This window comes from Podospora pseudopauciseta, chromosome 4 (assembly GCF_035222475.1).
Source record: "Podospora pseudopauciseta strain CBS 411.78 chromosome 4, whole genome shotgun sequence".
Lineage (NCBI taxonomy): Eukaryota > Fungi > Ascomycota > Sordariomycetes > Sordariales > Podosporaceae > Podospora > Podospora pseudopauciseta.
The window spans coordinates 2,083,504-2,104,663 of NC_085894.1; the positions used below are offsets into that span (position 1 = coordinate 2,083,504).

Genomic DNA, 21,160 nt, shown 5'->3' on the forward strand with positions numbered 1-21,160 from the left:
CGTGATGTTTGACACGACATACATCCCAGGATGATAAAAAGTTTATATGAATCTCGCTAACACAACAGATCTCTCCCGCCTCCGCGGATCCGCGATTTTGAGGGAACCCCGTTTCCAGCCTCTTTATCGAGAGGTCGATGCAATACTAACATTCAGATCTACCTAACTCAAGGACAACTAACCCATAGGTATCTAACTTACAGAACATCCAGGTAAGTCATCCCCCCCCCGCCTTCAAACCACTAAATAGCAGGAAAAACAAGCAGCAGCATCCTCTTGAGTAGAGCACTTAGTCTTCAGGTAAGTCCCCCCTCCCCCATTTTACTACTAACAAAAATACAGGAAACACCTTCAACCCATCAGGGTTCAAAATGAAAGTTTTTTTCGCTTTTTTTCTTTCAAAACTATCTGTCCCTCGCTGCCATGAAATCCAAGAATGATGTTTCTATGTTTGAAACACGTCTCCAAAGTTGTTAAAGCAATAACCTATAAAACTACCCGATGATAAACTCTTTCCTCAACAACCTACCTTCCCGATACCCACGATGAGAGTCCAGCAACATCTTTTTTACACGCGGTTTGTATCAGCGTAAGCCAAACCACCTACTGTCCCATGCCAAAAGTCTTCCAGAATGCTGTGCATAATAACTTGGAGTCTGCCAAAAGTACTCGGAACGAGGGTGCCGAAAAGAAAGAGTCGAAAAAGGGTGTTAAGAACACGTAATACATCCACAATATATACATCTATATTTATATCAACAGACCTCGGAAGTTCGTCGAGAAGGCTCTCAAGACACCTACCTACCTACCTACCTACCTACCTACCTATCTTGGTCAGAAGCTATCTTTCACAAACCTCCCCAGGGCACCCAGGACCTTGCGATACAAGTCTCTACCGAGTACTATCTTCAATTCACAATGTAGGCCCCCCGCCCTACAACATACACAAAGCGGAGGGATGTAAAAAGAGAGCTGAAGAGAGATGGACTTATTCAGACAAAGACCGCTTGGCAAGATATTTGCGCTTCTAAAAGCCATTGGTTGAGTCATGTCTGGAAGTAATACACTTCACGCAAGAGATGTCGAGGTATGAGCAAGATTTATGAAGAGAATCGCGACGACAGGGGCCCTGCAAGTGAAGCTCTTCGCGCACATACAGATGTGATTGCCAACTAGATACCTACAATGAACCACTTGTCAAGTCAACACACCCATCACGTAACTTATTTCAGCAAAATAAAATAAAAAAGATTCATTCTTCAACGTCAACATCACCAGCAATACATATATATATATACATAGATATATATATACATGCCTTCCCTCACAACCTTGCCTTCCTCCCCTCTCTCACCGCCTGCATACTCCTCAACAAAGCATAAAGCGTCCCCATCCTTCTCAACTCCACCCCCCTCCGCCTCCCTAACCTGACCGGATTCCCCAATATAACCTCCAGCTCCATCCGCCTCCCCGCCTCCCAGTCAAGCAACATGCTCGGCTTGCTCCCCACATTCCTCTCCGTGCTCTTCAATATCTTCTCCGGCCCCGCCAGCTCCCCCGGAAACCCCCTCCCAAGTATCTTCGGCGCCGCGTCCCAAATCTCCTTCATCACCCCGTACAAATGCCGCCTCAGCTCCGGATCCCGCACCATATCCGCGTTCCCCAACCCGCCCGACAAGACAGACGACGGGTTGAACGCCGCGTTGATGGTCAGCTTGTGCCAGCGGATGAGTTGCAGGTCGATCTCACTCGACACGGTAATGTCAGGAATCGAGCCAAAGGCAGTCCAATAGTGGCCCAGCCTGTCGCAGTGATCCAGGCCGACAGAGAGGAGAGTCTCGTTCAAAGAGTCAGAGTCAGAATCCGGGGTTGGGGTCGGGGAAGGGGGCACCAAAGCCCCCGTTGTGCCGTCTCCCGTTTCGACGCTGTCGCTAGTCGAGTTCGCACTATCAGAATACGGCCCAAGGTGAAGGCGTGTCCAGCGGTTCTGCCGGATCACCCCAGGGGAGATCTGCTCCGCCGAGATGACAGTCACCCCAGACACAATCGGGTTGGCAGGAAAGCGCAGTCGATACGGCTCCTCCACCCCGACCCCGTTTTGGATGAGGACTATACACGACCCCTCCGACACCAATGGGGCAATAAGCGCCGAGTCGTCTGACACATCTGGGAGGGCCTTCGTCGTGACGATGATGTAGTCCCACTGCTTCACTGCTCCCTTGGACGCAGCATCCGGTGAAGGGTAAACAGCCGCAGGACGAAAGGTGTAATCCCCAAACGTGTGAGTCTGGAGTTTGACCCCCGACTCCTCCAAGGCGCGGTAGTTTGAGCGTGCGATAAGAGACACGTGAATATTACGATCAGGCTTTCCCCGCAATCATCAGTAAACAACACCCCTCTCTCTCATATGAAGACAACCAAAAAAAAAAAAAAAAAAAAAAAAAAAAAAAAAAAAAAAAAAAAAAACTCACATGATGCAACCTCGAAGCATAAAAACAACCAACTGCACCAGCCCCAACAAAAACAACATTCACTGGCCTATTCCCAGCACACGGTCAGCTTACCTCCCTCACCTTTCAACCCTGATCTTCCCCCAGGGAACTCACCTATCCGGATCCTCCCCCGCCTTCGGAGCACGATATAACCCACTCATTATCCTCCCTCACTCCAAAAAAAAAAAAAAAACCAATAACGACCTCGGAAATGCAAAATACTGCCGTGCAACAACCCAAAGCCCGCCTTATCTCTCTTCACTCCCGAACAGTATGTATGTAACCCCCTCTCTCCTGACCCTACCTCTTCTTTCCCTGTCTGCTGTATAACCAACGGGAATCCCGGCGTATTGCCTCTGGTGTTCCCTTTGCCGTTCAGCCGTGTATACCCTTTCCCGTCTGTCGGTTCTCTTCAGGTCAACAGCCCCTTATTTCCCTTTCAGCAGAGAAACCCGTAAAAGGAAAAGCTTCCCGAACTGTTGCTGTCGTTGGTTTTTGCCTTACTGTCGAAAACCTGATTTTCCGAACAGGATTTTGCTGCTGCTGTTGTTGTTGTTGATGATGAGGGTGGTTTATCCCTCACCTCGTAATATGCGCTGCCGTTAGACCCGAAGTGCGTGTTGTACTCAGTTCTCTGTGAGACTAATTCTCTGTGTTTTGTTGCTGACACCGTCCTTCTTGTCCTTACTGCTGACTGGCCTTGGTGTTGTTTTTACCAACCCAAGCTGTGTCAAGTAAGTGTAGTCAACCGGGAACACTTGCCGGGATAGCCCACCTCGTTCTGCAGTATGATGGTCCCGTTTGTAGAAACCCTTTGCCTCAAAGAAGCCGGCCCATGTATCTCTCGCCCGTCCGCAAACCAAAAACTCTCCCAACCCCGGCTCTCTTAATCCCCCAAACTTTCTTGACCGGGACTCCCTCAATGATTTCCTCTCCGTAATCTGATTTCTGACAACCTCACACCTCTCGCTCGCTCGCGGAATTAAAACCCTTGCTCCTTCGTAAACCGACGTCTTTCAAACCCTCGGTGGTTTGTGGCTACCCTTAGCCTTGTATAAGCGTCCCAATCCAATCCAATCCCCCACGTCTCTCCCACAAGTCTCGGTGTAGTAGTTGATCGGTCGCCGATTGGAGTTTAGACCCGCTTCCCTCTCTTCGGAAATTTAGTGGTCAGAAGCAAAACAGGAGGAAGAAAAAAAGCAATGAGCATCAATCAACCCTTGACCACCAGCGGCGAAAACAAAACAGATGCTGATTGATCACGTCACGCAAAACTCCGCATACAAGATGGGATGGAGGGCAGCAGTCAGTCGGTCGTTGGGACAGGAGAGAGAAAGGTGTGGTGTGGTTGGCGTGAATGGCGTCACTAAAGTGGTGGTGTGGAGAAACCGCGGTTCGGTTCATCGCCAAGAAAACTGCTTTCCCTCCGAGGGAGAACTGCGGGGAAGTTTGAAGGGAAAAAGTGGGGGGGGAGAGGAGGGAGGTCAGCAACACACACACACGTACACACACACACACACGAACAAACAATGGATAGGATGGGATGGATGATGCGAACCAACCCAACGGAACCGGTGCCGAACGCGGCCAGCATCGTGGAGAAAGAACCGGTCCGTAAAAAAAGTTTCCATTCTTTTTTCCTCAACTGTGCGAGCGGCAGTCCCCTTAGATGCCCGGCTTGGCGATGTCTGGGCAGGGCGAGGACGACCTCTACTTATACAATCATATATATATATATCTGTGTATCATCTATAACATCGGCAAAAACAACATCAGAAACAACAAACAACAACAACAACAACAACCACCCAAACATTGTCTTCTCACCCACCAGGTCAACCTCCCTCCCATGCAAACAAAAAGTTATATCCCCCCGCCCATCATCACCGGAAATAACACCTTCATCACCATCCCATATAGTAAAACAACGTGTACTCCCCATCCTCGCCGCCTCGGCCTGAAGGACCCCGAATTTCTTTCCAACCCATAAGCCAGTCAACCCTCTCCATAAGAAAAAGCAAAAAGTAGCATGCCCACACACATACACACATAGAGGCACACACGCATAATAGCCCAAAACGAAAAAAAAAAAAAAAAAAAAAAAGGGTACTCATTGTAAGGTACTGGGTACTTGTCTGGAGCAAATTCAAGCCATCATCCACTTGGTACCAAGCTCCAAGTCAAAAAGACATACAAAACCAAAAGAGAACGAACCACCAACAGCTGTTGTCCAACACAGCAACGCAACCCTCAAAAGCTTCCCCCCCCCCCACCCCTCCTCCCCCCCACCACCCTCTCTGTCTCTCCCACTGCATCGGGTCCAGTCCACAGACACAGAGGTCATCAGTTCCTCTTGGATTATTACCTACCAGCTTTTTCTCTTGCTAGCAAATCGAACGTCGGACTTGAACCATGTGCATCGCCTTCGCACACATGACGCCAGCTCCCCTCCGTCAGCTTGCCCCTCGAACGACGTTGTTCATGTATACACAAGCTTCGCATCCAACACAACCGCACTTCACACACACACACACACATGCAGCTGTGCGACGTCAACAAGCGTCGCGTATCTGTCCCAGATGGCTGTCACAACTGCGCGGGGTATCCATCCTGTGCAACATATACAAAACCGACAGGATTGTCTTGCTGCTTATCTTGCGATTGTGATGTGTGCTACATATGGCCTACCGCTACTGCTACCCAACCTACCTGAACGTTACGAATTCCGCCTTCGCATATCCCCAAGCATAAGGGGGTTAAACAACAAGCTCTACCATCCCAACCTGCCAACCAGAAACCGTTGCGTTTCCGATCGTTGACGTCGGCCGTCTGCAGAGTGATACATGCGTGCCGGTTCCGCCTGCTTTTTGGTTAAGCTTTCTGTGATAGCAACGACTTTCCCCTTTTGTTCAAGTTTCCCCGTCTGCCACAACATCGCTGACGGTCATATCCGACATCCAGAGCCCTTCCTCGACGAGTAGCTATCACAGCCGCTCCTCTCCGATGGGGTCAGAGCTTCAACAGCGTCGCAGGAGTCTTCCGTGACACCCCTGTCACAAAGACACTTGAAAAACTATCCCACACTGGATCGGCCGAGGGTGTGGGACAGCTCCCAGGGCAACTGGATAACCTCGTCATACCCTGCAGCCTCCTGCAGACAAAACTAACGAAGTGTGGGGGATGCAAACGCTCTCCAACTTCCTTTCTCGTACCCATCCTCTTCCATGCCCGGTGATGCACACAATGCCATGAAAAAGAAAGCAAAATAAAATGTAACCTCTACTGATTCCCGAATATCCTTAAAGAGCAAAACGTCTTCTCAACGCGGGCGCCCAGCAATGGGTCAAAATGTTTCATCTATGCCCTGTGGCATCCAGCCGAGTCAATGGGGTAGTGACTGCGGTGTAGGAAAACGCAAAAAAGCGAGATCCTGCCAGGGCAAAAGTGTACGAAGGCGAGAACATTGAGAGCAGAAGCTACTTGGACAAAACAGATAGACTTCCACTTACGTCTTGACCTGCATCTTGCATGCACACAAGTCGACGCCATCATGAAACATGGGTAATCTTCAAAGGCTCAGCGGCCAAGTACCTCCATGTACACACGACAAGAGGCTGCTTCCCCATGTCACCAGGGTTCTAGCCAAGTCGGCATCTTGCAGCATCTCCTGAACTCAGCTCCTGCCGATGTAGGACACATGCTTGAAGGAGCTGGCTGACATCGACCGCACCACGGAAGCCAGTCCATCACCGACCGCCAAACGACGCTGTCCCTATCATCTTCTCACACAGCAGACGGCGAGGCCGGGCCTCACGTGTGACCCCCATTGCGACATGCGACCAGCCCAAGCCAAGCATACCCATCTAATACCGAGAAAGAGCCATCGAGGCTCGTCCATGACATGGCGGTGCTGCCTATGGAGGTCTGCCCACATTCAAAACGAACGTGGGAGGCTCGGGGCGTGGGGGTGATAAAGAAAGAATGAAAGCGTGTGTAAAATCAGGATGAGGGGTCATTGATAGAAGTTCAGCGCCCGATACTCGCTTGAGCTGCAGGGCTGTCGACCAATAATCTTTCTCTCACCGACATACCTACCAATCACCAACACTGGCAATCGGCTTAGTCCGACCGTCTCCCACCACCAGGCAAGCTCGGAGAGCTCCATGCTCTAATGCCTGGCACCAACACCACCTGCAGGGCAACACTCGACGAGTGACGCTGGCCATGTTCAGAAGCCATCACCACTGGGGAAAGGCAAACCCCGCGCACCAAGAACGCGCCCAGGCGTTGCGATAGCCGAGAACCGGGCAGCCGTGATCGTCCAAACAAGACTAATCAAGCGCAGCATGAAGTGGTTCGATGGTTTCCACTACCGCAAAAATCCCCCGAGTCGTAAACGTGCAAGGGTCCTTTGGAGGGTTGGGGTGCTGGTAATCCCTCGGCGGAGATGCATCTTCGTGATGAACTTGTCGCGAGGGTCGCGAGTGAAATTGGTCAGAGGACTTGGCCGCGCAAGAATTGCTCTTGGGCAAGGTGTGAGGTCCGATAAATTCCCGGAAACTCGCAACCCCAATGGAAGCTGCGGGGATATGCTTCTAGAACGTTGACCGAAGCCGGCTGTTTGGTTGCACAAACAGATCGACTCTGAGCTCTTCAGCAAGGGCCGAATGAGACATGCTGGGGGGAAGGGAAGTATCAGCCCACCCCAGCTCGTCGTCGTCGAGAACCTCGAACTGAGCGCCACCACCTGCGAAGGTGTTCGTGAGGGTGGTGGTTGCAGCGCAGGCGTTCCGCCTGTCCGATAGGAATACCGCATGGAGAGAGAGAACACCCGAGGGCAACAGTAGTCAAGTCTCGGCGGTGCACACGATCGATATCGATCAGATGTCGTTGGTTTGAAGAGTGTTGCCGAATGCCAGAAGTGACATATCAGGAACTCGAGGGGCAATGCGTCCTCGTGATTTTAACCGTGCGGCCAGGCGATGTACCGCGAGTGACTGACGAACCCGGCAAATGAGGGTAGCCAGATGGCGGCGCTGAGTGATGGATGGTAGGACAAAGTCAAAACTACCTGCCGGGTCTTGGGCCCGTGGCGTTGGGTCGCAAAGGAAACCGAATATTTCCGCTGCCCGGATCTTGATATGGCCGCCATTTTGCTGCCGGGCCTTGTTGAGAAAAGAGAGCGCTGACAGTACGCCACAGTCGGGGTCAGGTGCAGCAGCCGAAAGCCATATTGGCTCCTATTTCGGCTGCTTAAAGCTGGCGGTCTGACACCGCAACTCCCGCCGAAGCCGTTGGTTGGTGGAAAGGTGAAGACAGAGAACAGGAACAGGACCTGAAGGCTTCTGTTGTCTCGCAGCCATCCATCATCCATTGCCATGCCCTGCCCTGCCCTGCCCTGCCCTGCCCTGCCGGTGTCTCTGAAGAGAAACGTGGGGGTGTCTGTGTAGAGACAGAAGAGGGGGGAGGGATGGATGAAAAGACTTGATTGCCGATCTTGGGGCCGTTTATCCTTTCCACGGACAGTAAATAGAGGCCGTCATGATGTGTCTGTAGTGTATATGTCGAGTGCGTGATGACCGGCTGCAGAAGGCCATCTTTGGATGGGCTAATGAAGCAAGGCAGTGAGTCGCCAGCAGATGGCTAAGCCGGTTGGGGCAAAGAGAGAGAAGTGAGTGGTCGAGGTGGTGGTAATGATGGATGGCTGTGACTGCAAATGCAATAGGATGCAATAGGATGGATGGATGTGATGGCATCAAATTTGAGAAGTGTTTTCTGCTGGAGGAATGAATGGATGCTTGGGACTGTGTGAATTGGCAGTAATTGGTGTGGGTGGCCTAAAAAAAAATTTCTGCTGCAGCTGCCCTGTGCGCTACTGGACGTCAACGACCGCTAGGGCCGATTCGAGGACCGGGGGTTTTTCCAGCAGTGGGGTCTCCACTCTCTTCAACAGTGGGCCGCATGCCCTGGCCCGCATCGCCGACCAAAACAACCTGGCAGCAGAAGAGGTTCACACTTGCTGGTTAGTAGGTGGTTAGGTAACGACACCACAAGAAGCCACTTTTGTGCTCTCTCCTGTCCGAAGTCCCATGCACTTGGCGGTCTCATATTCCAGCGACGATCCCGATAGCCGTGGGCTATTGCGGTCGAGAGCTGGCGGACAACATTCAAATCGTCATGACACGTTGTATGTGGTCAGAGACTCGTTTCTTACCTGCCTCTGAGACAAGGGCGATCATCGCGGCTCGGCGGATAGAGGCTGGCAATTACCTATGGATATCAAGTCTGCATTCTGCCTCTAATATTCCGTAATCGTCCATCATTCAGCGTGCCGGCGGAAACGGAGAGCTCAAGCGCCCTCGCTAGCCGGGTCTGCTGCTTGCCAAGATGGTCTGAGGAGGCTCGCCAGGGCAGACGTTCCGCGGGGCATCATCTCGCACGAATGGTGCCCCCCCCCCCGGCTCTCGTGAGGCTGTACGCACCGTAGACTGGAAGAATAGGCTTATGTCGGCTGGCTGGCGCGGGATGTCGAAGGCCCAAATTGGGTGCGGCCGTGGGACAGCGAACATCGCAGCAGACATGGCCCAACACAAGCGATTTCGGTAGTCTCAGCAGCTTTCTCGAGCCATACACTCTCTCAGAGCATGGCAGAAGAGAAATGTCCGTAAAGCGGCCGGCCGGCCTGTCGTGGCCTCTTGCGCATTCGCCGTACAGATATTGCAGATTATCTGCGGTTGTTGAGTTTCGGCTGTCGGCGGTGTAAGTGGAAGCACCGGCTATGCCATGTATAAGTAAAGCAGCACGTGTATGTCGTCCCCAACAAGAAAGCTGCCTAGAAACTGCATGCAGAGGGCATGGACGATATGGAAGTGACAGCTCAGAGAGCGTCTTCTAGGTAGTAAGCCACAGAATCTTTGTTATTTGAAGTCAAGTGAAGTGATATGAGGTGTGAGTGGATGCCCGTTTCTTGCTCGGTCTGGTGGAGTGTGTACTGTGGTAGTCTGGTTGTTGCTGTGCTAGCCCTGCAACATCGGTCGAACCCTCGCAAGGGTTTTCGAAGAGAAGCGCGTCATGGTCAACGCCGCATCGGACGCTAGTGATGGAAGAAGCGAACCCCTCCACGGCCGTCCTGGGGGGGCGGGTGGGAACAGGACAGTGGTTGGGGATAGAGATATCAGCGAGGAGGGATGGAGAGTGTGAGTGAGAGCAAGAGACCGAGCGTGTAGCAGCCGGAAGGAGTTCAGTTGGTTTCTCATAAGGTAGAAAGTAATTACATATTCCATTTTTTTGCGGCAGGCTAGGTCGAAATTGACCGGGGCCTGCCTTTTTTGTTTTCCCTTTGATTGGGGCTTTTACCCATATCCTCGAGAAGCGCCGGCGTGGGGAATGCGACACCCCACTCTGCTGCTGGAGCTGACGTCGCAGAGCTTCCCGTGGATGCCACTGCGATGCCACTTGCGCCCGTGAGCCCGTCCAAAGATGCGCGCCGAGCTTTTTATGTTGGAGGGCTTTGGAGAGAAGAAGCCGTGATCGCGGGAGAAACTCGGTCGTTCACAGCCGATCCGCCCCCCAGGCCGCGGATCTAACAGCCAAATGGAGATGAAAATACTCACCCCTTGTTGTCGCAGAAGTAGGCAGAGACGGCAGTCTGGCCGTGAACCCTCCGGCAACTGCACCTTCGGGCGCTGCTCGGCGCAAAAGAGGTCGTGTGCAATTCCCAGAAAATCAGAGTACCGCCGGGGGAGGCCGATGGGGCCGATGTCAAGAACTTGCAGACTCTCTCCATGACTCTGCGAGAATCGAAGAGGGAGGTCACTGGGGTCTGTACATACATACCGGTGGTGGATGGGCAAAGGAAAAGAGGCTGGGGGACTCTCCTTGGGGTCCCAACCAACCAAGACCCCAAGACTCTTGTGCTCTGCTCCGACCTGTGACGTGCGATGGAGGATGAACCGTGGAGTGGATGCAAAGTACCTGATCGAGAAATCGAGTACGGCCCCTCTCCAGGCTGAACGAGCTTCCCAGAGTAGAACAGCGCCAAACCAGGGCACCTCAGACACATCAAGGTGGAAGGTTACAAGAACTTCCCTACTTGATGAATAACACTTCTCGCTGGCCCAGTGAGGAAGGTCGTCTCGTCTGAGAATAGATCAGATCGAGGGCAAGGAAGAAGGAAATTCGAGGATCAAGTCGACTAACGTAACTGATAGACTGAGGTCAGCATAACCGGGCAAGCTGCTGGCCAGTGGAATCAACGACGATTACCTGATGCTAAATTCCATTATTGACTAGGGCACCCAGAGGACAATCCTATCACGCCGCCCACGCCCACGCCCCCAGGCTCTGACCCCCCTCTCCGCAACCACCCGCACCTTGCAACCCTCATGTTGCTGGGGCCCCTGCTCCCCAACTTTGCTGATGCTTTTTCAACAGGCATGTGCAGCAGACCCAGCTAATTCCCATTCAGGCCATCCCGCGACCCGTCTTTCGCCTACCAAGAGACGCATATGAGACTTTGCACTTGTCCCTCCAAGTACCTCTCTGCATGTACGAAAAAGTACTTTGTAGCAGCCACTGCGGCCTGTCAATCGTCACCTCTGGGCACGCTGGGTTCAGGGCAGGAAACAAGTCTGGCGTTCATCCCCTCTCCATCCATCCACACATCCGGCGAGGGGGGGAAATGGAATGGTGAGTCCCACATGGGCCATGGGAAGTGTGGACTGTGTGTACTAGTTGACGGGCTTTGCCTTGGGCCTTGGTATTCCAACAACCCACGCCAGCCGCGGCCGACAACCAAAGCACATTAAAGGAGCCCACCCCCTTCGAGGTGCTGCTCCGGATCTTGCTCTCAGACGGCTTTGGTTTTGTATTGCCTCTGCACCGCTTCACAAGCTGTCCAGTCCGACTTCCTGTTTCTGCCCTCGGTAGACAAGAGACTTGTCCATCGTCCATTGTTGCGCCCCGTCAGCCGCCGACGCCCGCTGCGTTTCCATCCATCACCTTACTCAGACCGCCGGCATTACGTTTGCCCTGGACCTTGGGACCTGGATATACCGGATACCGAGCTGTTTTTTTTCTTCTCTGTGCTGCTGTTGCTGCACGTCATGCTGGAGCCCGCAGCTAGCCAGCCCATAGCAAAGCTAAGCTAGCTGAGACCCGTCACTTTACCTCACCTTGGGACGCCCTGACGCCGACCGTGTCCGAAGCTGAAGCTGTCAGAGGAAAAAAAGAATTTGTTGGATTCGCAGATTCGGTTGTTGGATTCTGGGTTACCGTTACGGAGTGAGGTTCCAAGTCCAAAAGGTACCCAACCTTGTCCTGTCTCGTTCCGACAAAGTCATCCCGTCCCGGTCTCTGCCCTGAAAGGAACCCCACCCCTTGCCCTCTGCCCTCTGCCCTCTGCCCTCTACCCTGTGCCCTCTGCCCTCTGCCCTCTGCTCTGCAGCCCAATTTTGAGCCACCACCGAGGCTTTGCAAGCTAGGTACACCTGGATATTCACACACACTTACACGGCCTCAGCTTCCAGTGGCGCCTCCAGCTGTTCTCTCAACGAACCGGCTCCACCCAGCCCACATAAATTTATTTCATTCCCTGGTCTCTGGGATCCTCTCAACCCTCCCTCGACCCCCCGACCGAGTCGCCTTGCCCAAAATCGACTCGGAGTCTTCGGCATCTTCCTCAGATGTTTACATATGAACCCAGCATGCCCCGAGCGATGAGTCTCTAACTCGAGTACACAGCAACAACCACCATCCACCAACCACCAACCACCAACCACCAACAGTTGACCTCGCTACTCGCTTGCTCCAGCCCGCCTTCCCAAGCGCACCGCAGCAACAGCTTCCGTGCAGCTCCTGGATTGGCCATATCGCTCCGGATCACGGACCGTCAGCTCCTCCTCCCCCAACTGACCTGCTTCATACCTGTCTCCTAGTACAGCACCGAACTTCCGGCTGCACCTGGACTGGACTGGACTTCGAACTCCCAAGGATCACATCAGACATCAGATAGATCAGATCACCACCATGATCATCGACGGCGAGAAGTGGGCTTGCGAAGCCTGCGTGCGGGGCCATCGGGTCAGCAACTGCCAGCATCACGGTGAGTCAATTTTGCCTTGTTTCTTTTTCCTGTTCTTCTTTCGACGTCGGTGCAGATACTATCTGCTGCTGCTCTGCATGCACATGCACAACTACGTATTGTACTGCTTGGCTGAGCCCGGTTGCTGCCGAGGGTCACCGGAACATCTCGCAGCAACGGAAGTTGGATGGTAGCCCCTGAGCGGTGGTTGGGGGGCGGTTGCCCCTCACCTACTCCAACTTTCCAAACACCCGTCCCTCATCTCATCTCCAACAGCCAGTTGCTAACGGCTAGTTGTGCGACAACAGAGCGCCCACTCCAGCACATCAACAAGAAGGGCCGGCCGGTGTCGCAATGCCAGCACTGCCGGGCCATGCGCAAGTCCCGCTCATCCCATGTCAAGTGCGACTGCGGCGAAAAGACACACAAGTGTATTCACTTGAGACCGGTGGTGGAGGGTCACAAGGGTGAGCATTGTCACGTCTGACTGATCCAGGCCTTTGCTCCCTCTGACTCGTATCATCTTTCCTACAGAGAGCTGCTGCTGTAACCATGGCGGCCGCTGCACCTGCTGCCACAAGAAGGAGCCTGGGCTCGAGACCGTCCCCGAGTCGGATTCGGACAGCGCTGCTGCCGCGCAGAACAAGATCTCCAAGCTGAGCTCGCGAGTTCGTCGCCGCGCCAACACCACCAGCTCGGACGGCATGCTTGCCTTTGAAGTCAACGGCCACCCCAAACCGACGTACAAGCACAACAAGGTTTCGCAGAAATGCGGCCCCTACCAGCTCAACAGGGTCAACTCGATGCACAGCACGGGAAGCTTGGGCGACCATTCGTTGGACGGCTTCCTTGGAGATGCCGAAGGCTGTGGCACCGCGTCCGCGACCGGAAGCATCAGCGGCGACAGCATGCCGCCATCGCAGCACAGCCGGTCGGAAGCTGCCTCCCCCCTGATGACAGGCTCGCAGTCTTTTGCCCAGCTTCCGCCGCTTGACCTTTCGCAGATCAGCAAGTATCAGCCATACGTCGCCAACCACGCCGAGTTCTTTGGCAACATGTCGGACCACGAGCAGCCTATTTTCAGCGCCGGCTTGAGTGCGGCCTCGGTCGACTGGAACAACTATGAGGGCTTGGAGTTTGCCCGCGAAAACAACCACGATTTCGCCCCCTCTAGCTACAGCCAACCACAGAGCTACGGTGGATTTGACTTCGGTGGGTCGGAGCAGCTCACCATGACGACGACCACGTCCAACTCGGGCGAGGTTTCCGAGGTCGAGGACTTCTTCACCAACCCGTTGGATGACTTTGAGACTTTCCGAAGCCCTTTCCCCACGGGTGGATTTCTCGGGCACACCCACAGCATGATGGGCAGTGCGGATCTCGGCAGTGTCGAGTTTGACGAACTAGGCTTCATGAAGAAGACTAGCGCCAAGTTTATGAACGCCACGTCCATGGCCGGAGATGACCCGACCCTTCTGGCCGGCGCCGCTTCGGGCTTCGGTGGCTTCGCGCTCGAGGACGACGCCTTTTGGATGAACGACTACCACGGACTTCCCAACATGACGGACTCCCCCACAGAGAACAACCTCGGGCCTTTCTGGGCGGAGGCCCAATGACAAACGAGTGACGCATACGCATACGCACACGAATAAGCACACGCACTCGGACTTTCAGTACACGACGACGACTTTTCGGTTAGATGACGACGAAACGTTGCGACGGATTTCTTGCCTTGCTCGGATACCCCAAACGCTTATAGATTTGGCAGGGAGCGATGGTTTCAACGCGGCGGCGAATTTTGTGTTTCGAGAATTTCCTTTTGCATGTTGGGCTCTTTTATATCGGTTTTCACACATACTCTATACTCTCGTTGAATGGGGGCGGCTCTGGAAGTCTTGTTCTTTCACGGCAGGCGCTGGTGGGATTTTTTTGTTTCCTTGTTTGGGCATGAAAGAAACACAAAAGATGACATGAATGCATTTCTCTGGCAGGATCATCATGATCTACAAGGTGCAAATACTGTTTTTTTCTTTTTCTCTTCTACCCGCTCTTTGGCTTTTGGTTTTTACTCAGGCTGTTTTTCTCCCTGGTGGTGGTTGGTGGTTTTTTGACAGCACAAGTTGCATTTCCAAACTGGTTTTTTGGTTGGGTGTTTTTGACATGGCATTTAAAAGAGACGATAAAAAAGTTCTTGGTGGCAGGCACAATGCTTTTTACATTTTACATTGAAGACTTGGAGGGCGGTCAATTTTGTGCTTTTTTTTTTTCAACGTTGGAAATACCTGTCTGTGAGGACTTCATTACGCGCATCATCACTTTGTTTTTACTTCACTTCTCGAGTATATATTTGAAACAAGACCTTTTTGGCTATTCGACTCTCTGTTCATATTTTGCCTTGTCTTTTCTTGTGCATATTACTTTGGATACCCATCAATGCCCGTCCTATTTTGTCACAAACGAGCAAGCGAATCGGCCGGCGTCTTTTGCGTTTCTCACAAATAGTTTCTAGGGTTCCCAAGTGCCAGCCTCCTCCGATACTCTATCAAGCCAAGCCCGGCAGGTCTGATAGTCTGGAACATGGCATGAGATTTAGGTCATGGTTTGCCCAACTAACCTGGGCAGAGATAGCCAACATGCCCTGTCCTGGGAGAGAATACGGGAGAAGGAAAGAGTTGCTTTGACGTGGTCAACGGCCTCGCGTCAACTGTGTAATGCCAAGTGGTAGTTACGTTTTACGACACACAGCTCCTTTGCCCAGAGTTCACAGGCAAAGCAAGTATCTGGCCGTCTTGGTCGTATTACATGACACATCTGTCCAAAGATCCAGCATTCCTATACCTACCTCCCCGTTGCCGCGCTTTCCCCGTCGCCGTTATTGTTTCACCGGCCCGTCTTCGATCTTGTTGTTGCTCCAGGGGCTGAAGAATTGGAGAAAACCCTTAAACCCTTGGTCGACATTCCCTGTCGATCGCGATCAGATAAGAGACCTGAAGACGGTTCTGCGGAACCCCAAAGCCCGAAGGGACGAAAGCGAGGAAGGGAAACCCTTTCCTCGGCCCGAACATCCTTCTACCCTTTCCCTTGACAAAATCCATTCCCCCCCACCTCCCCCTCCCCCCTGCCTCCCACTTTCCGGACGGTGGAAAAAAAAAAGAAAAAAAGAAACCGATCCACAACAACCGATACGATAGCTCAGGTACACTTGCATCTTGCATTTGCATAAGTGCCATGTTTTTCCCCTCTTGTTCGGCGCGCGACGATGCACGCATGAAGGATTCAAAACAACCGATGGCTGATATTGGCACCGTGACATACATACAGCAAGAGAAGATACATACATGATGAGCCGCCGTTGCCGAACACAACATCGCCAAAATCAAAAAAAAACAAAAAACAAAAAAAAAGCAGAAATATAATCCTCTTGGACAAAAAATCCCCACGTACCTCAACTCGCCTGTCTGGCTATCAAACAACACAACCCAAGCCAATCCCTCCCACAAAGCGGAGTCAACATGGTCAACACCACCCCCTTCGAATCGACAAATGTCGTTGCCATCTTGAACATTTTCGTAGCGCACCCACCTCCCCTTCCACTGCCCACTCTCGTCATCGATTGGGGGGGAGGGGAAGAGAAGCCAAGATTTCGATGGTGTGCCGAATCCACTCTTTCTGTAGCCGCCCCCGCCCCCTCCGTTGCAGTCAAAGCCGGCGGCGGCGGCGGGCGGCGCATTGCATTGCCCGAGCCCTCTCCGGAAGGGCACCCTCACAAACAAACAAAATAAAGCCATTCCGTTTGCCTACAAGTGTAGCCCCTGGATGATCGCCGACCAGTTTAATATCCCGTTCGCTAGTCGCGCCTTGGTTAGACACCAGGAAGGAAACATCGTGTCATGGTCCGATACAACAAACAGTCCCGGTCAGAGAGAGAGGTGACAGGCGACTGTCCCCCCGAGTTGCCCGGATCCGACGAGCAGCCCCGCCCTGGCCGGGCCTCCAGCCTTTGCCAAAAAAGAAAAGGAACAAAGACAGAGAAAAAGGGGCAGGACCCTGAATTCATGACTTCGCCACTTTTGATAAAACTACTGGATCGTGATCTGAGGTTTTGTTCAGCCTTGGCGCCAAGATCCACAATATTCCAGTGGGAGGAGGAAGAACTCCGGGTCAAGACCGAGATCACAGAACCAACCGGGTGAATGTAGTTCCAACCCTAACCCTTATATCTACTTTCTTTTTCACAGAGAAAAGGGATAATTAGGGGGGCGTAGGGGGTGTTGATGGATAGTGTCATGATAAGTTATACTCTGCGGCAGATCTGGGGATCAGCATGACTGCTGGTGCTTATATAAAGGGAGGGGGGGAGAGAGTCCCTAACCCCTAGCCACAGTCAGCCACAACAACAACAACAACAACAACAACAAAGCCACCCCCTAGGTAGGTTGCCCCTGAGTCGGAGTTGGGCTGGCTTTATGAAGCAGATAGGAAACAAGCGGCTGAAAGTAGAAGGGAGTTTAAAGACTTTTACCCCTGACATGTGAATTGAAGCTGAGACCATCCAGTGATCACCCAAGGCACCTACATTGTGTTCATTCTCTTTGCATCATCATCACAATATCCTCGAGTCGAAGTGACGAGGTTGTCCTGCCCTGGATCAATAGTAAAGATATCGGCGACGAACACACACGCGCGGCGAAAGATGGTTGATTTGTCAAGAGAACAGAGCTATCATCTAAGTACCTAGATAACCTCCCCAGCTTTCTGCCTCCTAAACACCCTAACTATCACCAACAACAACAAAGAGCTGCGTAACTGCGAAGCTCAAAAACCCCCTGATGATCACCCATCTTCCAAAAGGCTACATCTCCCCCGCTTAAGCCTTCTTATTCCTCCTCCTAGCCCTCTCCTTACTCTCCTCATACGGATCAGGGTTCAGCTCCGGGCTCGGATCCAAAGGCTTTATCTTGCAGTCATCGCAGATATCTTGAACATGCACATCCTGATGGCCTCCGTTTTGACCAAAGCAGCCTCTGCCAAAATTTGCGCAGTTGTCCAACTGGCGGAAGGTGCGGTGGCCGCAGGGTAAACAGCGAGTTGTATTGGATGCACAGTGTAGCTCCTGGGTAGTGAGTGTATTCACTTGAAATGTTTTGTTGCTTTTTTGCAGTTGCGCGCGCGCGTGCGTGCGTGCGTGTGTGTGTGTGTGTGTGTCTGCGGCGGTAGTGATATCAAGACATCTCACCACTTGGAGAGGAAATGATACCCGTTATATATTTATTCTTCATCTCCACCACCAGCTGGTGTCGGGATAGTAAAGCCTTTCAACGTAAAGATCTTTCACCAACTGTGTCAAGTCTTGCTAACCACCTCCGTATGATCGTATTTCGGACTCGGCGTCACCATCATTCTGGCTTAGTTGGTTTAGTTGAAGAAACAGGGGGATGGTTTGTATGATCTCGTCCAACAACAAACGACCCTCACTGAAAGCAACTCGAGGCAAGTAGTGTTGGTGGTTGGGAACCTCGAATGCAAGCCACAAGTCACCCTGTGAGCAAACAAGTCAGCAGAACGCACCAAAAAAAAAAAAAAGGGGGGAGTGTAACGCCGAGAAATGCCAGGTATGGTCTCTCTTGGGAAGAGCTAGCAGATGATGAACACAGCCAAAGTCACGGCGGATAAGTCGACAAGGCGGACAGTACCTAGTTGGCAAGAGCTTCTCATTATAATTCTCGCCTGTCTCCAAAGACAAATTGAACCACCCCTTATATCATCATCATCATCATAACACCATGTGCTCACTTATTTACCTAACCCATCATGTTAGCAAGCCTTCGGTCTTGTGAAGAGTGAGGATCACCTACGATATGTATGCATCCCACTATGTACCCTCATATACCCCAACGCCAGGCAACAATGACTCGCTACAAACATGCCAACAGCGGCATGTTCACCTGATCTTTCTCTTCTTCCTGTACGGGTCGTTCGACACGGCCTGCGGGTTGGGATCAAGTGGTCGAAGTTTGCTAACAAGAAATTATTTGTCAACCGCCATCACAAGTGCTCGCTTGCTTGGGATGGCCTACCAGTCACTGCATATATCTTGCACATACACATCTTGATGTGTTCCGTTTTGACCAAAACAACCACGACCAAACTTGGGACAGTTGTCGAACTTGGCAAAGGCCCGGTGGCCGCAGGTAAACACCCAGTCAGATTGCACACACATTTATGGCTATTTTCTGGGGTTGGCTGTGTTGAAGGCGAAGGGATATGTAACTGTTGCCTCAGTGGTGGTGCTCGGAGCAAGAGCGGAGTAGGAGGTGTGACCGAGAGTCGTCGGCTAGCTGTCTTTTGATGAGCAAAGTGTGCTGCGGACTATGGAGTGATGATGGCGACCAGCTTCAAAGTTGGTGACAGGTATTTATAAACGTAGGCGGTGATGGTACTCTTCAGGGGCAACGCAAGAAGGGCTGTCTAATAACAGCAGTGCTCTTCAGCGGCCGGGAAACCGTAGCTCACGGAGCCAAGACGACTAACATCGTCTCTTGTCGACAGGGGAATCTAGAACCCAATTGCGAGAGGCAGTCAGTAGCAATGTTTTCGTGAGGATACTGCGAGGTAGCAGGGTACAGAGACAACTCTGATGTTGAAGAGAAGAACGAGACAGAAGGAGAGGGGGACACCAAGACATTGATAACAGGGACAAGGTCACAGAAATGTGTAAGCCAGGGCTCCTGCGTAACACACGCATCCCTCCGAAGTGTCTCCAGCGGGAAGTCGAGTGTAGACGATGCGCACTGGTGCATGTAGAAACATGTAAGACAAGTTACAAGGCTGCTTGCCCACTAGTGATTTGACAATATGCAGAGTCTCTCTCGTATCACTGAGATAGGGAAGTGATGCCTCACATTTGGATGATATCTCGACAAGGCTTGGATATCCCTTGGTGTTTCCGTCGGCCGAAGAGAAAAGAGGCGCGCATATGTAACAGGGCAAACGTGGTGTTTGCCAGGAAATCTGGGGAGAGTATAGAGCAACAAAACATCACAACTCGAGGGCCGGACTTGCATGCCAATCAATTTGTGCCACGCTAACGTATGTAGAGCAGCAAGAAGACCGGATGGTCCAGACCTTTTGCCTCAAGTTCTGAGGTGGCCTCCGGGTTGACGTAACCCGGCCGTGATCATGGATGTCTTTGTCGGTGCAGCTGACCGAGGCCTGCTGCGGGGAACTCGAGTTCTTGGAGCAAACAACTTTGCGGTGACAATTGGTGTCTATGACGAAAATGCAATCATCCGCTTGAGGCTGTGATGTTGTGCGAGACTCGCTCTGAGAGGTCCACGTCGGATCATGAAATTGTTTGAAAGAATGCTATGCAGAAGCTAAGCTCGATTGAAGATGCAGAATGCAGCCAACCTGCCTCGAGCCTGCCTGCTCCCATGTTCCTTCCTCTTGGCTCACCGCTGCCTACAATCTGTGATGCATTGACAACCAAGATGGAAAGGAGCGAAATAAGGGGCCATCAGCTCTACCTATTCTCCACCAAGAACGTCGACAAGATATGGATCACAAGAAAGAAGGTCGTATGTTGACTTATCTCAGCAAGCCTTCCCGCTTCCTTCCCTCCCTCCCGTCCCGTCTCACTTTTTTCATCCCGTCTCACTTCATCCCAGCCCAGCGCCTCGGGTACCTTTGCCAGTTTCGCAGATTCATCAAAATTCCTCGCCTCCCGCTTCCCGTTTCCATGGGACCAGACCCTCGGTTTACGTAAGAAGGACCCTGGGAGTGTGGTCAATAGCAGGTGCTCGAACAAAGAAACTCCTACAAATTCGAGACCACGGCTGGGCTCACCATGGTTTCGGTGGTCTGACTTCCCACTTTCACTCCCTTTCATCAGACCTCTGGATTCGATTCTCTCACATACTCAGATGCTCACGTAGACAACACGCTGCATCAGGCCACAAAACCTCAAGATCAGTGATGTGAACCGCAAGCCCATCTCCTCGGTGTCACCAGAGCTGACCATTTTCAGGCGGAAACGACTAAAGTCGCCTCTCGCCTCCACAACTTGCGTGTTGCCGTCAGCCTCCTGCTTCAGGGTCATGTGTCAACTGTCAAACACTTTGTGACTTGGCTCAAGCCTCAGCTATCCGCCACCAAAGCAGACACTGACTACAGTGGCGCTGAAACTGAAGGGACAAGAGGGAGGGAAGCTGCTGTCTTGGACCCTGTCACACCTCAACAATTCGCCCAGCTTGCCCATCTCCCCCAAGACAGCATTCTGCTTTCGGGGAGACGGAGGCAACATGTGGGTTTTAGCCAAATACCGTTTCCCCTCCCCTCTAGTCACACTGACTAACCGGCAAATAAAGTAGTCTCTGTGACTCGTTCCACTGACTTGCCGATAGACCCGATTTCATCCCGTTGCCTGTCCATGGTACTGGGCTAAGGGAACGTCAGGTTGTGTATAACGGAGGATATTGACCTGCTACCACTGCCTGTCGCACAACAGCGCACTGATGCTGCAGGTAGCCTCAACGTCTTCAGCTCCGCGTGAACTGACATGCCAAAACACAGTAGTTCGCGTGTCTAT

At 52.3% G+C, this 21,160-nt stretch overlaps 3 protein-coding genes across 3 annotated transcripts; 1 reads left to right on the plus strand and 2 right to left on the minus strand.

Annotated features, from left to right (window-relative positions):
• Nucleotides 1–1,324: 1,324 nt before the first annotated feature.
• QC763_409530 (uncharacterized protein) lies at nucleotides 1,325–2,658 on the minus strand (the record flags this gene model as incomplete). The annotated part of the gene is made up of 3 exons (XM_062912582.1): nucleotides 2,607–2,658; nucleotides 2,472–2,538; nucleotides 1,325–2,365 (listed from the first exon to the last, which is right to left on the minus strand). The coding sequence occupies exons 1-3, from the start codon at nucleotides 2,651–2,653 to the stop codon at nucleotides 1,325–1,327; spliced, it is 1,155 nt and encodes a 384-aa protein (XP_062765764.1). The 5' UTR covers nucleotides 2,654–2,658.
• Nucleotides 2,659–10,844: 8,186 nt separating this feature from the next.
• QC763_409520 (uncharacterized protein) lies at nucleotides 10,845–15,007 on the plus strand. Its single transcript, XM_062912581.1, has 4 exons — nucleotides 10,845–11,795; nucleotides 12,013–12,594; nucleotides 12,882–13,040; nucleotides 13,108–15,007. Exons 2-4 carry the CDS (start codon nucleotides 12,519–12,521, stop codon nucleotides 14,187–14,189), a joined length of 1,317 nt encoding a protein of 438 aa, XP_062765765.1. The 5' UTR covers nucleotides 10,845–11,795; nucleotides 12,013–12,518; the 3' UTR covers nucleotides 14,190–15,007.
• A 3,290-nt stretch (nucleotides 15,008–18,297) lies between these two features.
• Nucleotides 18,298–19,294, minus strand: QC763_409415 (uncharacterized protein). Its single transcript, XM_062912568.1, has 2 exons — nucleotides 18,651–19,294; nucleotides 18,298–18,590 (listed from the first exon to the last, which is right to left on the minus strand). The coding sequence occupies exons 1-2, from the start codon at nucleotides 18,791–18,793 to the stop codon at nucleotides 18,515–18,517; spliced, it is 219 nt and encodes a 72-aa protein (XP_062765766.1). The 5' UTR covers nucleotides 18,794–19,294; the 3' UTR covers nucleotides 18,298–18,514.
• Nucleotides 19,295–21,160: the final 1,866 nt, after the last annotated feature.